Below are 19,750 nucleotides of genomic sequence, written 5' to 3' on the forward strand. Positions count from 1 at the left end.
ATCATTGATCTGGTAGATGTGAACAGGATGAAGGAAGAATTGGAAAATGTTTAATTGAAATATTCAAAATCATAATTGACATGCAACCCACTCTCCTCCCCCACAACCTTTTCCCATCCCATCACCTACCCCTTGCCTTTTCTTTATCTGTTTTCTTCCGTAAATTTGGTGGATCATCAATCACATTTTATTCAGGTTTTATGAATGACCCAAACATGTAATAGCTAAGTACATCATTCATTATGCATTGAAAATACTTTGAAAGCCGTGATATTCAGTCAAGAAGAAAAGATAGCCATGTGGACTATGAACTGATTACTTTTGTCAGATCTTTCATTTTAAGATGAACAAAGCAGTTGTAAATAAGAAAAAAAATAAAAGAAACATGAACATCTTTAAAAAAAGATTTAACTTGTTTTTGTCATGTCTGCCCTAATTTGTGTGTGTGTGTGCGTGTGATAATTGGTTTGAGCAATTGCTTGATGGAATTAATGTTTCAGTGATTTATCGATTGATTTCATTGATCAAAATGAGTGACTGGTTAATAATTTTATTATTAATGGAAAAAAAATGATCCACCAAACTTTCAGAAGAAAAGTGATAAAAAAGGAAGGAGTAGGTGAGAGGATAGGAAGAAGGTTGTATGTGTGTGTGTGTGGGAGGGGGAGGACAGTGGGTTGGGTAATGTTAATTATGATTTGGAATATTTCAATTTAGCCAATTCCCATTCATCCTTAATCCCGTTCACATCTACCAGATCAATGATACAATAAGATGGGAGTGGAAGTGTGTGTGCGTGTGTGTGTGGGTGGTGGTGTTTCGGGATTAATAAATAACAGAGAAAAAGGAATGGTATTCAAGGTATTCAAAATATCCTGTTCATCCATCGATCATGAATATCTCATATCGACCTTATTTTGTAAGCTACAAGTAACTTACCTGTCCAAAATTGGAAGGAAAAATCCTGCGCAGGCACATTTTCATACCTCTAACTAAAGTGAACACTGTTCATCGAAGCATGATTTTTTTTCCCAATTTTTCATATCATATGAAAGGTTGGTCCTTCAGCTTTCTATACATATCGACATTTCTTCATAAAATTACATATGCTCAATTCAGCAACCATTTCAAAAGTGTTACGTTTTTTTAAACACACGGTATAACTTATAAATAAGTTATTATTATAAGTTAAAGTTATTTTTTTGTAAAATACAGGGTTTCTTCAGATTGGTCTTATCCCATGTATCTCATTAAAATAAGGTGTGGCAAGATTGTGGCACTACAAATGTTCAGTAATATTTTACTTCAGCGACCGATGCAAGCTTAATGTGAAAGCACATTGTACTCTATGACCAATCAAAATGCCCAATTCATCCTTTGTGACATTAATGACCATAGCGTAAAATATGCGCAAATCATGATGCGCACAAACTCAGCGGCCGATCACTCTGGCAACTGGGACTGATAAAATTTTGATGGCAGTGTGAAAGCACGTCCGATCGCTTGCGGGGTATGGTCGCTGCAACCATACCCAGCGACCGCACCTTTATGGGAAAGCAGTATTAAACATTATCATTTCAAATAACTTTGCAAATAATTAGAAGGGCAACAGGTCTATAATTTTCAATAAAATCTGGATTTTCCCTTTTAAACAATGGCAAAACATTTACTATTTTGAGTTTTTCAGGCACTGAACCAGTGCTTAGAATATTACATAACAGCTGAGCAATATAATGTATGCATTCTTCAATAATTATTGGTGATAATACCATGAAAATCTATATTTTATTGTTTGAAATAGATATGAAATCGAATACTCTGAAAATTTGCTTTACCCAATTTATTGTGGGCCCGGCAGCCACTTTGCAACGCCAGATTGACAAGGCTCTATCCCTTTAATCACTGAACACCAAACAGGGTAGCAGCAACTCCCTTTCTTTTTTTTTTTAGATTGTTCTTTGGGCCGATGTTGCAATCATAAAATGATGAAAAGCGGTCTTTTGGTCTGACGTGGCCAGGGTTTGAACTCCAAACCTCCCGGTAGTGAGACGGACGCTCTACCAATTGAGCCAACACACCGCTACCATCAGATCCATTAGCATTGTAATGTAGTGATTGTATAAATCACTACATATACACAGTCTAGACTTCATAATGTACATGTATATCCCCCTTCTCAGAACCATCCTTTTTAACCCCCTTCTCAGAACCCTTATTCATTCAGCATTCTCGCCAGTGTATAATACGCATGGTGCAAACACCATGCGTGCGGAAATGGAGACCAAGTGGAACCATGCGTAAAATTTCAGCGACATGCGTGGAAAAATTAAATGGAAATATTCAGAAAAAAATAATACACTCCATGAACTCATCTTAGTGATATCAACTTCATTTATCGGGTTGCGCCGAAGTCCCACCAACTTAAGACCACATACAGGCCTACTATGGCTAGGAAAGTGGCAAGGCGCCCAGCTAGCTCGCGGCTGCTATTGCGGGCATATGACGGCACGGTACGGTCGTTCCGTTGCCTATTCCCCTGTCTGCCCCGCACATCACACCGGCTATGCTCCATGACCTACCGGTAGCTGCGCTTACTGATATGATGGGAGTGGAACTTGGAATAAATGCATTGTATATACAAGGAACATGTACTTGTACTGTGTTTGTCATTTATCCCGCCCTCTATACACACAATGAACGAATAGCAAAGGAGTTGTACTGTGTTTGTCATTTTATCCCGCCCTCTCTGCACACAATGAACGAATAGCAAAGGAGTTTGAGATCTGTGCGTGATCGACCGCTATGGTGCATGGATGTTAGGCCTGGGACGATTGTCATTTTTACCATTCAATTATTTCCTGAAAAAATAATCGAATGATTCGATTGTTCGTTGGGAATCAGGTCTTTTAAGTCACAATAGTTGACCTACTTTATGGTGAAATCTCCATCAAAGTCACATGTTCAGAATAAATGAAAGTAGGACCTTTTTCCCCTTCTCCATGATATTTATATCAAAAGAAACTACATGAAATGAGATTAAAACTTTCAGTTTATTGTTCCCATGAAAATCCTTCCTAAATCCATGCTGGTACTCTGGTATTATGCATGCATCCCTCCAAGTGCCACACCCCTGCATATGAATGAATCAGCCTAGATCCAAAGTCCAAAGCCCAAAGATGTAAACAACTCATTCATGAACTATTCTTTGAGACTGACCCCAGGTGGAGCATTTCTTGAACAATTTCAACCCTTGCCCACACCATGTCCCCGCCCCCACTTGTGGCACTGCCCACGATTCTACACATGTATTTCAAAAAAATATTTTGCAAAATATTTAATTTGAAATACCTTTTAAAATTACGATTTTTTATCATTTGAAACTACATGTATAACTGGGTCTATTTTTGGAGACTAGTCAAGAAAGTTCCGGTGAAGACGGGCGCATATTGGAATGTAGTTTTCATTGTGTGAGGGGATAGAAAAAGGTTGCATCATTGTTTTGAAACATGAAAGGAATTCTTCGGCTCCCACCCTTATCTTTCTCTCTCCCTCACACCCACACAGATGGGGGAGGGGTCAATTTATTTCTGAAGTCATGACCTCTCCTGATAAGGGAACCACTACCTTCTTCTTTGTTTCCCCAAAAGTTTCATTGGCTATCCGAAGGTCCAATCAGCTCAAGTGAGCTTGGTTGTGTGTTTTCTTATTGTTTTGTGCACGCAGACAATGAACTCATTTTGTGTATCGAGGGCAAGGTTGGGTGGGATTAAAAAAAATTCGGAGCGCTTTCATGTTGGTGTGTAACTGTGAATGTAATACAGTCATTGATTATTTTTGAAAAATTATCTCGGTAACATAATTTTTAACCCTGTATGAAGTGTCATCAATGTTTTCTTGTCATTTTGTTATTATTACTTGGGTATTCGAGTTCTCCCAATGTCATAATCGGGATCTGCCGAACATTTGATTTGTGTAAATTTTGCTAATCGATTGGTGATTGGCGGCAGGCCAATCGACCCATTCGATCAATCGATGTTTACTCCCAGGCCTAGCATTTATGTGCATTTGTGTGGGCTTAAAAATACGCCACAATGGGGCTTCCTTGGCGTCTCTATTTGATGAAAAGGCCGTCGCTTCCCCGCTCCGCGCTCCACCCCCCGGGAGTGGCAGCACAAGTCCCCGATATGGGTGAATTATTTTCTGGCGAGAACGCTGTATTCATTAATTTAATCCAAGCCATCAAAACCCTTATTGTTCATAGTCAAACAACCCCCAATCAGAGAACAAAGAACTGCCTTCCCCTTCCCAATAATTAAACCCCCTTTAGTCCTCTTTCCAAACCCTTGGATTATAATTTGTGTAGAAGCTTTAATATATATGGAGGGTACACCCAAGGGAGAAGGGTAGAGAAGTGAAGATCATCACAGAGTTAAGATCTACATCATCGTATGTTGTGATATGTTTTTCAACTCTACATGTAATATTGCTGAAGAGTGATTATTAATAAAGTTTCTTGATTGAAATGTACATCAAACGTTCCTGCGTGGTCATTGATGCTCCCAACTAAGATATAAACGATCCCAACACAACAGCATACAGTTCAAGATTTAATGAAAGAAGATATTTGAATTAATTCATTAACAGTTGCAGGTTTAACAAAGAAGAATTCACAAGTTTGCACTGAAAAATAATCTTGAACACTGCGATGAATATAATACTGACTTTGACATTTTTTAAAACAATAACAAAATAGGAATTCAACTGGTTTGCTATATCGAGCTTCAGGTTGGATGAAAAATTAATATTTTCAAGAAACAGTTGCTTCGCCACCGAGATACCTAACTGACAGATTTTCATTTTATAACCATTCATATAATACACAGTCAGGTCTACTAATTTTGATTATTCCATTAGCAAAACTGAATCTGTTAAGAAAACTCTCATGTTAATGGGGCTTCATGTTAGATCTCACCTAACTACAATAATGTAATACTACTACCAGTTTTAAAAGGTCAATTACCGTAGCTAATAAAGGAAAATGAATGACACAAGGGAGGGGTTGTTGGTGGATATCTCACCTTATCTCACCTTTTCTTCTGTTTTGTCTACATTGTTCCTTTACATGATTTTTCACCTGATAAGCATGTGTGCTTTGTAACATAGGGGGTGTTGACAGGAGTTTGGAAGGAAGAGTGTGGAGGATGTTTGATTGTTCATTATACATGGATCATTTCTGTAATCAAACTTGTGATTTTCTTATATCTTGCCCTATGATAATGTATTATCTGTATTGGTGTATAAATTATGCGGAAAGTTTTTAACTAAATTTGATTATACATAATACTATAATACACACACACATATATATATATATATCAACTTAATACATTTTTATATATTACCTGGTAAGAATTAGAATCATTTTGGATGTAATTCATGTATTCATGTATTTAAAATAGGTGCCTTTTACTTTGTATATTTATGGCACAAACCAAATGCAAATCAGGCCAAGCAGACACAACCTGCACAGCTAGACTTTGAAGACTGGGCTGTCCACAGGCTTGGTCCAGCCTTATTTTCATTTACAGTCCTTTTCAGGACTTCACTCACTTTCAAGAAAATAATACTTCTAATTTCCTCTTTTCATCCTTTCTCGTCTTTCCATTTCAATCTTTCTGCCTGTGTTTCCATCCCTTCTTCACATTACACATGGTGAACCAAAAACCTTCTCCATGTTATAAACTACACCATGCAAACCTACAAAGATCATATTATTTTCATTGTCAACAGGCTTCCTTTTTTTTTAAACTGGATTTTTCCAAATAAATAATTTCATCTCATTGTTCCCTGAGTCTGTTCTGGCTTCACTTCCTGTGTAATGTAGAAAATTAGTCATTTGTTTCCTTATAGTATTGACTATATACTGTTCAGTTCTTCCTCTGAACGAGGAATTCCTATTCCCCTGCTCTGATAACTTCCTATGCCTACCGCATTTTTTTGCAGTTTAGTTTTTATTGCTCTGAAGTATTTATTATCTGGAAAGCTTTCAAATCCTGAACATTTGGCGATATTTGTTCAATACAATTTCACTAGAATTCAAATCAACATCACATGTGTTATATATAAGAATTGTAAGAGCAATTACATTCATTTGTTTAGTTATTTCCTCTTTAAGGATATTCAAAGCATATAATGTTTAAGAATAATGTTGTAAGTTGGAGCAATTACGGGATCGGAGTTCTGTTCGGAAGTTTTGCTCCTAAAATCGAAATCGGTTCGGATATCGGATCGGAAGATATTCAAAAATAAAAAAATACATTAAAATTTGTATGTGGCCGGCGCGTGGACAAATGCTGCAAGCTACACTGATGGCATTTGTTTTGATCTCCGACAAAAGCGGAGGAAGAAGATGAGTTGTTTTGACCTCTGACTTAATCGGAGGAAGGAAAAGAAGATAATGACGTTCCAGCGTGCGACACTACCGCCGATCAACGATAGGCCTCTTCTCTACAACATCGAGGTGATGGCGGAGGTAATCGTAAACTCTTAAAGGTTGCATGACCTGTAGAAAAAGACGCACTATTATCCAAAGTTGTTTACGATGATATTCACCTTCTCTACAACATCGTAGTGATGGTGGAGGTAATCGTTAACCCTTAGAGATCGCATGACCTCCCGAAAAAACGCACTATTATCCAAAGTTGTTTACGATGATATTCACCTTCTGTATAACATCGTAGTGATGGCGGAGGTAATCGTAAACTCTTAAAGGTCACATGACCTCCCGAAAAAGACGCATTATCCAGAGTTGTTTACGATTATATTCACCTTCTCTACAACATCGTAGTGATGGCAAAGTCCGTCGTGAACTTTTAGAGGTCGCATTACTTACCGAAAAAGACGCATTATTATCCAGAGTTGTTTATGATGATATTCACCTTCTCTACAACAACGTTGTGATGGCGGAGTCCGTCATGAACTTTTAGAGGTCGCACTACTTAACAAAAAGGACGCACTACTATCCGAAGTTGTTTCCGATGATATTCACCTTCTCTACAACATCGTAGTGATGGTGGAGGTGATCGTAAACTCATAAAGGTTGCATGACCTCCCGAAAAAGACAAATTATTATCCAAAGTTGTTCACGATGATATTCACCTTCTCTACAACATCGTAGTGATGACGGAGGTAATAATAAACTCTTAAAGGTTGCTTGACCTCCCGAAAAAGACGCATTATTATCCAGAGTTGTTTACGATGATATTCATCTTCTCTACAACATTGTGGTGATAGCGGAGTCCGTCCTTAAGTTTTAGAGGTCACATTACTTACCGAAAAGGACGCACTATTATCTGAAGTTGTTTCCGATGATATTCACCTTCTCTACAACATCGTAGTGATGACGGAGGTAATAGTAAACTCATAAAGGTCGCATGACCTCCCGAAAAAGACGCATTATTATCTAAAGTTGTTTACGATGATATTCACCTTCTCTACAACATCGTAGTGATGACGGAGGTAATAGTAAACTCTTAAAGGTCGCATGACCTCCCGAAAAAGACGCATTATTATCCAGAGTTGTTTACAATGATATTCACCTTCTCTACAACATCGTAGTGATGGCAAAGTCCGTCGTGAACTTTTAGAGGTTGCATTACTTACCGAAAAAGACGCATTATTATCCAGAGTTGTTTACGATGATATTCACCTTCTCTACAACAACGTTGTGATGGCGGAGTCCGTCATGAACTTTTAGAGGTCGCATTACTTAACGAAAAGGTCGCATTACTTAACGAAAAGGACGCACTACTATCCGAAGTTGTTTCCGATGATATTCACCTTCTCTACAACATCGTAGTGATGGTGGAGGTGATCGTAAACTCTTAAAGGTCGCATGACCTCCCGAAAAAGACAAATTATTATCCAAAGTTGTTCACGATGATATTCACCTTCTCTACAACATCGTAGTGATGACGGAGGTAATAGTAAACTCTTAAAGGTCGCATGACCTCCCGAAAAAGACGCATTATTATCCAGAGTTGTTTACGATGATATTCACTTTCTCTACAACATTGTGGTGATAGCGGAGTCCGTCCTGAAGTTTTAGAGGTCGCATTACTTACCGAAAGAGACGCATTATTATCTAAAGTTGTTTCCGATGATATTCACCTTCTCTACAACATCGTAGTGATGGTGGAGGTAATTGTAAACTCGTAAAGGTCGCATGACCTCCCGAAAAAGACGCATTATTATCCAGAGTTGTTTACCATTATATTCACATTCTCTACAACATCGTGGTGATGGCGGAGTCCGTCGTGAACTTTTAGAGGTCGCATTACTTACCGAAAAAGACACATTATTATCCAGAGCTGTTTACGATGATATTCACCTTCTCTACAACAATGTTGTGATGGCAGAGTCCATCGTGAACTTTTAGAGGTCGCATTACTTAACGAAAAGGACGCACTACTATCTGAAGTTGTTTCCGATGATATTCACCTTCTCTACAACATCGCAGTGATGGTGGAGGTAATCGTAAACTCGTAAAGGTCGCATGACCTCCCGAAAAAGACGTATTATTATCTAAAGTTGTTTACGATAATATTCACCTTCTCTACAACATCGTAGTGATGACGGAGGTAATAGTAAACTCTTAAAGGTCGCATGACCTCCCGAAAAAGACGCATTATTATCCAGAGTTGTTTATGATGATATTCATCTTCTCTACAACATCGTAGTGATGGCAGAGGTAATTGTAAACTCTTGAAGGTTGCATGACCTCAAGAAAAAGACGCACTATTATCCAAAGTTGTTTACAATGATATTCACCTTCTCTACAACATCGTAGTGATGGCGGAGGTAATCGTAAACCTTAGAGATCACATGACCTCCCGAACTATTATCCAAAGTTGTTTACGATGATATTCACCTTCTGTACAACATCGTAGTGATGGCGGAGGTAATCGTAAACTCTTAAAGGTCACATGACCTCCCGAAAAAGACGCATTATTATCCAGAGTTGTTTACGATTATATTCACCTTCTCTACAACATCGTGGTGATGGCGGAGTCCGTCGTGAACTTTTAGAGGTCGCATTACTTACCGAAAAAGATGCATTATTATCCAGAGTTGTTTACGATGATATTCACCTTCTCTACAACAACGTTGTGATGGCGGAGTCCGTCGTGAACTTTTAGAGGTCGCATTACTTAACGAAAAGGAAGCACTACTATCCGAAGTTGTTTCCGATGATATTCACCTTCTCTACAACATCGTAGTGATGACGGAGGTAATAGTAAACTCTTAAAGGTTGCATGACCTCCCGAAAAAGACGCATTATTATCCAGAGTTTACGATTATATTCACCTTCTCTACAACATCGTGGTGATGGCGGAGTCCGTCGTGAACTTTTAGAGGTCGCATTACTTACCGAAAAAGATGCATTATTATCCAGAGTTGTTTACGATGATATTCACCTTCTCTACAACAACGTTGTGATGGCGGAGTCCGTCGTGAACTTTTAGAGGTCGCATTACTTAACGAAAAGGACGCACTACTATCCGAAGTTGTTTCCGATGATATTCACCTTCTCTACAACATCGTAGTGATGACGGAGGTAATAGTAAACTCTTAAAGGTTGCATGACCTCCCGAAAAAGACGCATTATTATCCAAAGAAGTTTATGATGATATTCACCTTCTCTACAACATCGTTGTGATTGCGGAGGTGATCGTAAACTCTTAAAGGTCGCATGACCTCTAGAAAAAGACGCATTATTATCCAGAGTTGTTTATGATGATATTCACCTTCTCTACAACATCGTACTGATGACGGAAGTAATCGTAAACTCTTAAAGGTCGCATGACCTCCCGAAAAAGACGCATTATTATCCAGAGTTGTTTACGATGATATTCACCTTCTCTACAACATCGTAGTGATGGCGGAGGTGATCGTAAACTCTTTAAAGGTCGCATGACCTCCCGAAAAAGACGCATGATTATCCAAAGTTGTTTACGATGATATTCACCTTCTCTACAACATCGTTGTGATTGCGGAGGTAATCCCAAACTCTTAGAGGATGCATAGTCAGATAGTCGTAAATATTCCCGCACATGTCAGCATGTTCAACTAAATCATATTTGCCTCCGCTTAAGATCAAAACATATCGTCTTCTTGTTGTTTTTCTTCTTCCTCCATTTTTGTCAGAGATCAAAACAAATTATCACCAGTTATCATCATCATCTTTTTGTTCTTCCCTGATTATGTCGGAGATGAAAACAAATCATCTTCTTCTCCACCTCCCTTTCCGCTAATATCGGAGATACAAACAAATCATAATTTTCTTCTTTATCTTCTTTTCCTTCCACCGCTTTTGTCCGAGATAAAAAACAAATCACCACCGCATTTTGAAGGCGAACATGTCGCCACATGTTTTTTTTTTGTCTTATGTTTTGGTTCGGCAAACGGAAGTTTGCCGAACTTGGCATTTCCGAACCGAACGCAAAGGCCTGGTTCGGAAGTTCGGTAAAATAAAAGAAAAGTATGTTAATATGCAATGCGTAAGTGCGATGACCACATACATGTAGATTTAAGTATAAAATAAAAAAAATTGGTTAGTAATTGTGCACAAAGAGAATTCCACTCAATATATTTTTAAAATCCACTATGATAGCTCCCATCTCGTCTTTGATTGAACTGTTATCAACTTAAAAATATTTTATTAACATAAATATATTTTTTCTTGATAAAATGAGGGGACATTTTGAAGCTAAACTTTGTATATAAGTGTGGTGTAATTACGCATTGCCGTAATCGTTCGTGATTGTAATCGGACCTAATCATTTTGTATTTAATAAGAAAAAGAACCAGACATTAATTCATTCTTCATAAATGACAAAGCATGACAGTTTCGGTCTCGTGTTTGATCAAATTTTTATCATTTTCAATTTTTTTTTATAAACATGAATATATTTTTTTCCTTACAAAATGTGGGGACATTTTAAGCTTAACTCAGTTAAAAAGTGTAGTTGAATTACGTATTGCTGAAATCGGAAGTACATTTAATTGTTTTGTATTTAAAAAAGAAAAAGACAAGACATAAATTAATTCCTTGTGACTGACAAATTAATGGTAAAGTATACAATGTATATATTCCACCTTCTGAAATTTCCATATTAATATAAAAGATAAATAAATAAGAAACAAAATTTATTATAAATATATGACAGATCTTCCTGGAGATTACATTTTAGTGGGGTGGCGATCTTTATTTTTCATATGTTGAATTTAATTTGGCATTAATTGCCGAACCCCGAACCGAACCAAAGTTTGGAAAAAAATTGCCGAACCCTGCCGAACCCGAACATGCCGCCTGACTTGCAGTACTAGTTTTTTCGATCTTATGTTTTCCCCATTTGTCAAAAATCGGAGTTCGGAAAAATGTAGAAAAAGGGGAAAATCGATCGGATCGGGAATTGGAATAAAAATCGGTTACAACATTAATTAAGAATATTCCAGAATGTCTTAGTAAAGCTTTGTTAGGCATGCCTATTAAAATTAGGCCCGTTTCGGGTATACGTGTACACACACAGTCAAGTCAGTGCACGTGTACTAAATTCCATCACAGTGTACACGGTAGCATCTGCATAAAGCTTGCATGGGACTGTTAAGTCAGTGAACAAGCTCACAGCCTCACATTAAATCTGTTCTCAGACACTGCGCATGTTTTAATCACTAATATGTCAATATATTTCAATTAACCTAGAGTGAGTTTACTTCTAAAGTCGCTGATTTAATCCACATTCTTTCTGGAGACTCAAGTTTTTGGACAACAAAATGGATCTGCTCCGGTCTCGAAAGCTCGAAAGCGCTGCTCAATCACACTCAGAGCCAATTTGAGAATCACCAATTGCGACAGCGATCACTGCTACAACTTACGTGTTATACGCTTGTACACATGTGCTACAAGCCTACAAACAAACGCTCCCAAAAATTGGCAATAAAATAATGAAATCAATCGCTAACTTCAGTTACACTTAAATCTGCTGCGATCTGTGCATATGCATGTACAGTATACAAAATGTGCATCCAACGAACGTCGGCGCCAGCTACATGTAGGGCCCATGCACTGATTTTCTTTTGCATTCTTTATTAATTTAATGCGCTGCTAAGCTGAGTAAACTTTTTTAATTGCACCAATTTTTGTGGATTGATACTTCTAACTTCTCAGTGATTTAGGCTATATAGACCCCTTTTTATGTTACATTGACATGTTGATGCGGGTCCGTGTCAACACTGAAAACATTAGGGGAAGGCGCGGGTAAGTTGAGCATAGGGGCAAGTTGAGCCACCAGCCCCAGGCCAATAATGAATGAGTCAGACATTATGGCGGTGTCATGTATTGATGACCCATAGCATAACCCCTAACCCCACCACATTGTTTTCAACTTTAAAACAAAAAGTTTTTTAGAGGGAAAAATATGAATTTCAGCCAAAAAAGTAAAAAAGAGTGTGAAATAGATAAGTGCTTTATAAACACACACGTCTTTAAATATAATAAAGACATGATAACAACATTATTAGTCCAGGTATGGATCTTCATTCTTGTCATAGTCTTTTATATGATGGATGCATAATAAATGTGAGGACACAAAATTATCGCACTAAGTTCGGACTGGGGTAAGTTGAGCCAAACAGCATGGGGCAAGTTGAGCCATGGTAATTCCTATGGCAATGTATCTTAAAAAACAAACAAACCATAAAAATCGATTGAAATGCTGGCTGAAAGGAGCAAATTTACATGACTGCTCTTTTCCTTTTAAAGGATGTTAGTATTTATAGAGAATTAGCAAGTGAAAAGACTTTAAACAAAAAATTGACATGCTGGTTCTCCCCTCATACATTTTGTACATAGTTTTTGTGGCTCAACTTACCCCAGAAGGTGGCTCAAACTTACCCCATATATGGGGCAAGTTGAGCCATTTGACATTGTTTTTTTCAAAGGTCACGATGACTTTCAGTGTGGGGATATATAGGTGGAAAATATTTCAGAAGAATTAAATTTCAAGGCAAGGTACTTATTTCGACAAGATTATTAATCATATCAATTCTAACATGCAAAAAGCAAAAACTGTCACAACTTACCCCGCCATCCCCTACTCGCTCTCACAGTGTTTACAACGTGTACATGTGTACACGTCCGAAAAACATGCCGTGTACACGTGCATCAAAACTGGACTTTCAAAACGGGACTAATTTAAATGAGAGTAATTTTTGGTTTTGCTTAAATGTACAAAAATAAACAATAGAGACTGATACAGAATAGAGACTCCTAGTGGTAGTGGAAAAGGACAATATGATTTGCTATGTTGTTTACATTGTTTATTTCACTGAGGTAATACAAAAATCTTCTGATATCAGATTGCTCTAGAAATTGCCAGAATGTTCTTTTTGTAGACAATACTAGAAGCTTCTAGAATAGTGAAAATCTATATATAAGCTGCCAAAGCTGGCAGTTTCTTCATCATATCAGATCAGAACTTCAGATTCAAACCAGACTTTATGTCAGAGCATAGTTTCTTTCCTACTGGAATACAACACTTATCTTCTGTAAAATAATTTGCACGCCATCAATGACCTGTTTGCAGTTATTTTGAGAGAGGAATTCTCAAGATCATCAACCTGTTATAATGAATGCTTTTTAACCCATGGATTGCTGAAATTGACTGTTTATCATCAACATCGTCTTCACAGACATTTCAACCCGTTACAGTGACTCTATTATTCATCGTGTTTCAACATCAATTTCATCATCGCCAGCATTGTGGACATTAATATAAGGAACCTTTGCCAGCCAACTTGGACTATACATATGAAATGATCAGAACGACACTCAAGAGATGTAAGATTATTATTTTTGTTTTGTTTAGTGTATGATTGATCTATTTCATGTAATAAAAAGGGAAATCAAATTTCAAACTAAATTTGCATTGTTATTTGTTGCCTTATTGTAACACATGTAGCCTACATTCTAACTCCAATTTGAAATGCAGTAATGGATTACCCAAATTCTGATTCATTAATTCAACAAAGTAAATTAAAAGCAACATACATGTAAAAAGGCCTGTAGTTCCATGAATGTATTGCTTATGCCAACAGTAGCAGAGGCAGATAGAATGAGTTGCTAGCTAATTAAAGGTTGCATTAATCACAGAGAAACAGGCGCTATTATCTCTGATGCTGTTTGCAACGATATTCATCTTCTCTGCAACTTCATGGTGGTAACAGAGGCTGTCGTAAAGTCTTAGAGGTTGAATTACTTACGGAGCTCAATGCACTAATAACTTTGTTCATAAAGGTAGAACTCTTCTCTTTATCCTGGTATGAGGTCATCTCAGTCCTTAAAGGTCACATTATTGATGTAGAAGAATGCATTACTAACTTACATTGTTTACAGTGATAAACATCTTCTCTTCAACCCTGTATACTGCACCTGAGAAAGTTGCTCATCATCATGGATTTCAAGTTCATTTCTATACAGATGATACACAACAGTACTACTGTATGTGACCTTTTTACAAAGGGTAAGAGATGACATTGCTGATCTCATTTCATGTCTACATGTAACTGCCTTGCAGAAATCCCGCTATTAATGGTAATGAATTTTGTCAAACTGGATAAACTGGTATTAACAGGCATCTTATGTTTAACTAGAAATATATGGCATACGATGTACAGATGTCTATTTGGACCAATGTTCTTGCCTTTATCTCTGGTGTGAATAAAAACTTATATTGAGGGTGCTATTCAGATTGAACAATCAAATTCAAATTTTCTGAAAAAAAAATCAATCAATGAAAACAATATAAAGGTTACTAGACTAGTAAAATGTTGATATGATAGTCTGTGTAGAGGATTGCAGCTTAAAGAGAAATGCCAGTAGTTGCAGTAAACACTGATTTCATGAGAAAGTCTGTAAAACAAGGCTTAGTTGTCAGTATATCATCGAGGATCTAGATCTGGTACAGTTACATAAACTGAACTTTGTGAAATCTTGAAATCTACGCTGAAAAATGTTCACACTGAAGATCACCAACACAGACAAGCGCACATGGGACAGTGTGTAATTATTGCTCTGAATGTCGGCCCGATGCTTGACCTGAATCCTGTGCTTATTTGCTGATTTCTCAGCAATTACACAATTTCTTCCAGAATCCTTTGGCACATATGTTTCATTTATACAAACAGACACTTTGGTGGTCATTTCATTGAATTCTGTATGAACTCATTTTGATATCGTTACCAAAACTGGCATTTACCTTTAACCGTTTTATGGTGTTGTATTGCATTCCATTCTTACAAATCATATGGTTGAAATAAATAAAAATTTACTTTCAATAAACAATATTTGCAAAACTAGTTTAATATAAATCACAGTGGTGAATCTTTCCCAATATCTTTCACAGGGATATTCTTTTTCTCTATTCCTTATAATTACTTTTTTGTCGCATGGCATTATTAGAGAAACAGAAAGAAAAAAAAAGAATTGAGAGAACTTACTGCGAGCTGATCCTTACTCCATTGATCAAGGGGAATACTCTTCGTCTTACTGATCTGAACACCAAGCATACGATGTACAGTAGCACAGTGAATACACAAGAACACACCTAGGTTGTAAGCACCCCAGTCTGAATCCTCTAATAGACACAATGAATGAGTAAAATATAACAAAGAATAATGCTAGTAAAGAAATGAAAACCTCTTTGGCATGAAAAGGCTGAAAAAGGGTTATTACAATCACATAAAAATTGGAAGATCATTAGGAATATTAAGATAATGGGGAATGGTATTTAGTTAGGAATGGTAAGATAGTTGGAAATGGTAAGATAGTTAGGAATTGTAGGATAGTTGGGAATGGTAGGATAGTTAGGAATTGTAGGATAGTTGGGAATGGTAGGATAGTTGGGAATGGGAGGATAGTTGGGAATGGTAGGATAGTTGGGAATGGGAGGATAGTTGGGAATGGTAGGATAGTTGGGAATGGTAGGATAGTTGGGAATGGGAGGATAGTTAGGAACTGTAGGATAGTTAGGAATGGTAGGATAGTGAGGAATGGTAGGATAGTTGGGAATGGTAAGATAGTTGGGAATGGTAGGATAGTTGGGAATGGTAGGATAGTGAGGAATGGTAGGATAGTTGGGAATGGTAAGATAGTTGGGAATGGTAGGATAGTTAGGAATGGTAGGATAGTTGGGAATGGTAGGATTGTTGGGAATGGTAAGATAGTTGGGAATTGTAGGATAGTTGGGAATGGTAGGATAGTTGGGAATGGTAGGATAGTTGGGAATGGTAGGATAGTGAGGAATGGTAGGATAGTTGGGAATGGTAAGATAGTTGGGAATGGTAGGATAGTTAGGAATGGTAGGATAGTTGGGAATGGTAAGATAGTTGGGAATGGTAGGATAGTTGGGAATGGTAGGATAGTGAGGAATGGTAGGATAGTTGGGAATGGTAAGATAGTTGGGAATGGTAGGATAGTTAGGAATGGTAGGATAGTTGGGAATGGTAGGATTGTTGGGAATGGTAGGATAGTTGGGAATTGTAGGATAGTTGGAATGGTAGGATAGTTAGGAATGGTAGGATAGTGAGGAATGGTAGGATAGTTGGGAATGGGAGGATAGTTAGGAACTGTAGGATAGTTAGGAATGGTAGGATAGTGAGGAATGGTAGGATAGTTGGGAATGGTAAGATAGTTGGGAATGGTAGGATAGTTAGGAATGGTAGGATAGTTGGGAATGGTAGGATAGTTGGGAATGGTAGGATAGTTGGGAATGGTAAGATAGTTGGGAATGGTAGGATAGTTGGGAATGGTAGGATAGTTGGGAATGGTAAGATAGTTGGGAATGGTAAGATAGTTGGGAATGGTAGGATAGTGAGGAATGGTAGGATAGTTGGGAATGGTAGGATAGTTGGGAATGGTAGGATAGTTGGGAATGGTAGGATAGTTGGGAATGGTAGGATAGTTGGGAATGGTAGGATAGTTAGGAATGGTAGGATAGTTGGGAATGGTAGGATAGTTGGGAATGGTAGGATAGTTGGGAATGGTAGGATAGTTAGGAATGGTAGGATAGTTGGGAATGGTAGGATTGTTGGGAATGGTAGGATAGTTGGGAATTGTAGGATAGTTGGAATGGTAGGATAGTTAGGAATGGTAGGATAGTGAGGAATGGTAGGATAGTTGGGAATGGGAGGATAGTTAGGAACTGTAGGATAGTTAGGAATGGTAGGATAGTGAGGAATGGTAGGATAGTTGGGAATGGTAAGATAGTTGGGAATGGTAGGATAGTTAGGAATGGTAGGATAGTTGGGAATGGTAGGATAGTTGGGAATGGTAGGATAGTTGGGAATGGTAGGATAGTTGGGAATGGTAGGATAGTTGGGAATGGTAGGATAGTTGGGAATGGTAGGATAGTTGGGAATGGTAAGATAGTTGGGAATGGGAGGATAGTTAGGAATGGTAGGATAGTTGGGAATGGAAGGATAGTTAGGAATTGTAGGATAGTGAGGAATGGTAGGATAGTTGGGAATGGTAGGATAGTTGGGAATGGAAGGATAGTTAGGAATGGTAGGATAGTTGGGAATGGTAGGATAGTTGGGAATGGTAGGATAGTTGGGAATGGTAGGATAGTTGGGAATGGTAGGATAGTTGGGAATGGTAGGATAGTTGGGAATGGTAGGATAGTTGGGAATGGTAGGATAGTTGGGAATGGTAGGATTGTTGGGAATGGTAGGATAGTTGGGAATGGTAGGATAGTTGGGAATGGTAGGATAGTTGGGAATGGTAGGATAGTTGGGAATGGTAGGATAGTTGGGAATGGTAGGATAGTTGGGAATGGTAGGATAGTTGGGAATGGTAGGATAGTTGGGAATGGTAGGATAGTTGGGAATGGTAGGATAGTTGGGAATGGTAGGATAGTTGGGAATGGTAGGATAGTTGGGAATGGTAGGATAGTTGGGAATGGTAGGATAGTTGGGAATGGTAAGATAGTTGGGAATGGTAAGATAGTTGGGAATGGTAGGATAGTTAGGAATGGTAGGATAGTTACGAACTGTAGGATAGTTAGGAATGGAAGGATAGTATACAAATAATGCACGTAAGCGCGTGCATGCAGGGCCAAATAATGAACGATGTGCGAGAAGAGCCAATGGATATACCGCACCCAGGTCCTCAGGACCGAGTGCGGTATATCCATTTGGAGAGTCGAGCACAGAGTTCATTATTTAGGTCCTCTATGCACAATGCATGCATTGTTTGTTTTATACAACCCCCCATGTAACTGAATGGTAAGATAGTTAGGAATGGTAGGATAGTTAGGAATGGTAAGATAGTTAGGAATGGTAAGATAGTTAGGAATTGTAAGATAGTTAGGAATGGTAGGATAGTTAGGAATGGTAGGATAGTGAGGTATATCCATTTGGAGAGTCGAGCAAAGATTTCATTATTTAGGTCCTCTATGCACAAGAATGTGTGCATTGTTTGTTTTATACAACCCCCCCATGTAACTGAGTTGCCCCAAATGCTATATTTTATCTAAATTCTAGATAATTCCAGACATGGCACTATCCTGCACTATGACGCCAGAGTGCAGGATAGTACTTTTGGGATGACATAAGAGTGCAGGATAGTGCGTTTTGGATGCAACAGTGCAATTCGCTGAATATCATGTGATTCGATTTGGACCAATCAGATTACAGAACATTCTTGGGAGTTGTATAATTGGGAATGGTAAGATTGTTAGGAATGGTGCGATAGTTAGGAATGGTAGGATAGTTAGGAATGGTAGGATAGTTGGGAATGGTAAGATAGTTGGGAATGGTAGGTTAGGAATGGAGGGATAGTTAGGAATGGTTATTGTCTAGATCAATATTGTTCAGGCTTTCATCCATATACTTTTCCGATTTGTCTTTTTTCTCTACTATTAATTTTGGTTAGATTACCCTTTAAATCAGGTTTATGCATATATTGACCCTTCTGCCCTCTCAACCAATTTGTCACTCACTACGCTGCCATGCAAATTTTTTTTTACTGCGCCACTGGCTGACTCTACTTTCAAGTCTTGCGTATCTATTGAAAATAAATTGAGATGCAAGGGTTATGCCATTGTGAAAATTTGCAACGTTTTGTAAGTGCATGTCAGACCGAAACATGCTCAAAAATGTTATTTCATGTACAAAGTCAATGCATATTGTGTTTTCAACAAACATATCATTTATAAATGTACCATTCTTTTTACTTTTCCAGGAAAAAAGTATTTATTTTAGGCCCTTGACAAAGTTCACAAAAAACAATAATAAAACCAAGAAATGCAGGTGAATTCTAAAAATAACTACGATGCTCGGCGGGTCGCGGAGCCGAGCACATGCATTCCCCGAACCCATCGCGTCATCCGTCATTGCGATAGAGCTCACACAGAAATTTGACAAATAAATACAATTATCATGGAGACAAAGACCCTAGGATGCATTTCCCCCAAGCCCATCTACCATCCAAGTGTGGTTGAAAAGTGACTTATGGTTGCGGAGAAAGAGAGTCTTGCATGTAAACTTTAACGTTGACCTGAAAATGACCTTTGACCTTACCATGTGACCTCCGACTGCAGCATAACATGTAGGTACCCCAAATCCATCTACTATCCAAGTTTGGTTGAAAAAAAGTGACTTACGGTTGCAGAGTTAGGTGTCATAAGAGAGT

General features: G+C 38.0%; 1 protein-coding gene across 3 annotated transcripts in view; it reads right to left on the reverse strand.

Moving 5' to 3' along the window:
• Positions 1-19,750, reverse strand: part of LOC121422773 (arf-GAP with dual PH domain-containing protein 1-like) — a 102,588-nt gene that overhangs the window by 60,564 nt on the left and 22,274 nt on the right. For all 3 annotated transcript variants that reach the window (XM_041617957.1, XM_041617956.1, XM_041617958.1), the window contains exon 2: positions 15,559-15,695. In XM_041617957.1, coding sequence (XP_041473891.1) covers positions 15,559-15,695 — 137 coding nt within the window. The remainder of the gene's footprint in view (positions 1-15,558; positions 15,696-19,750) is intronic.

The sequence above is a fragment of the Lytechinus variegatus genome, chromosome 10 (genome assembly GCF_018143015.1).
Source record: "Lytechinus variegatus isolate NC3 chromosome 10, Lvar_3.0, whole genome shotgun sequence".
Classification (NCBI taxonomy): Eukaryota; Metazoa; Echinodermata; class Echinoidea; order Temnopleuroida; family Toxopneustidae; genus Lytechinus; species Lytechinus variegatus.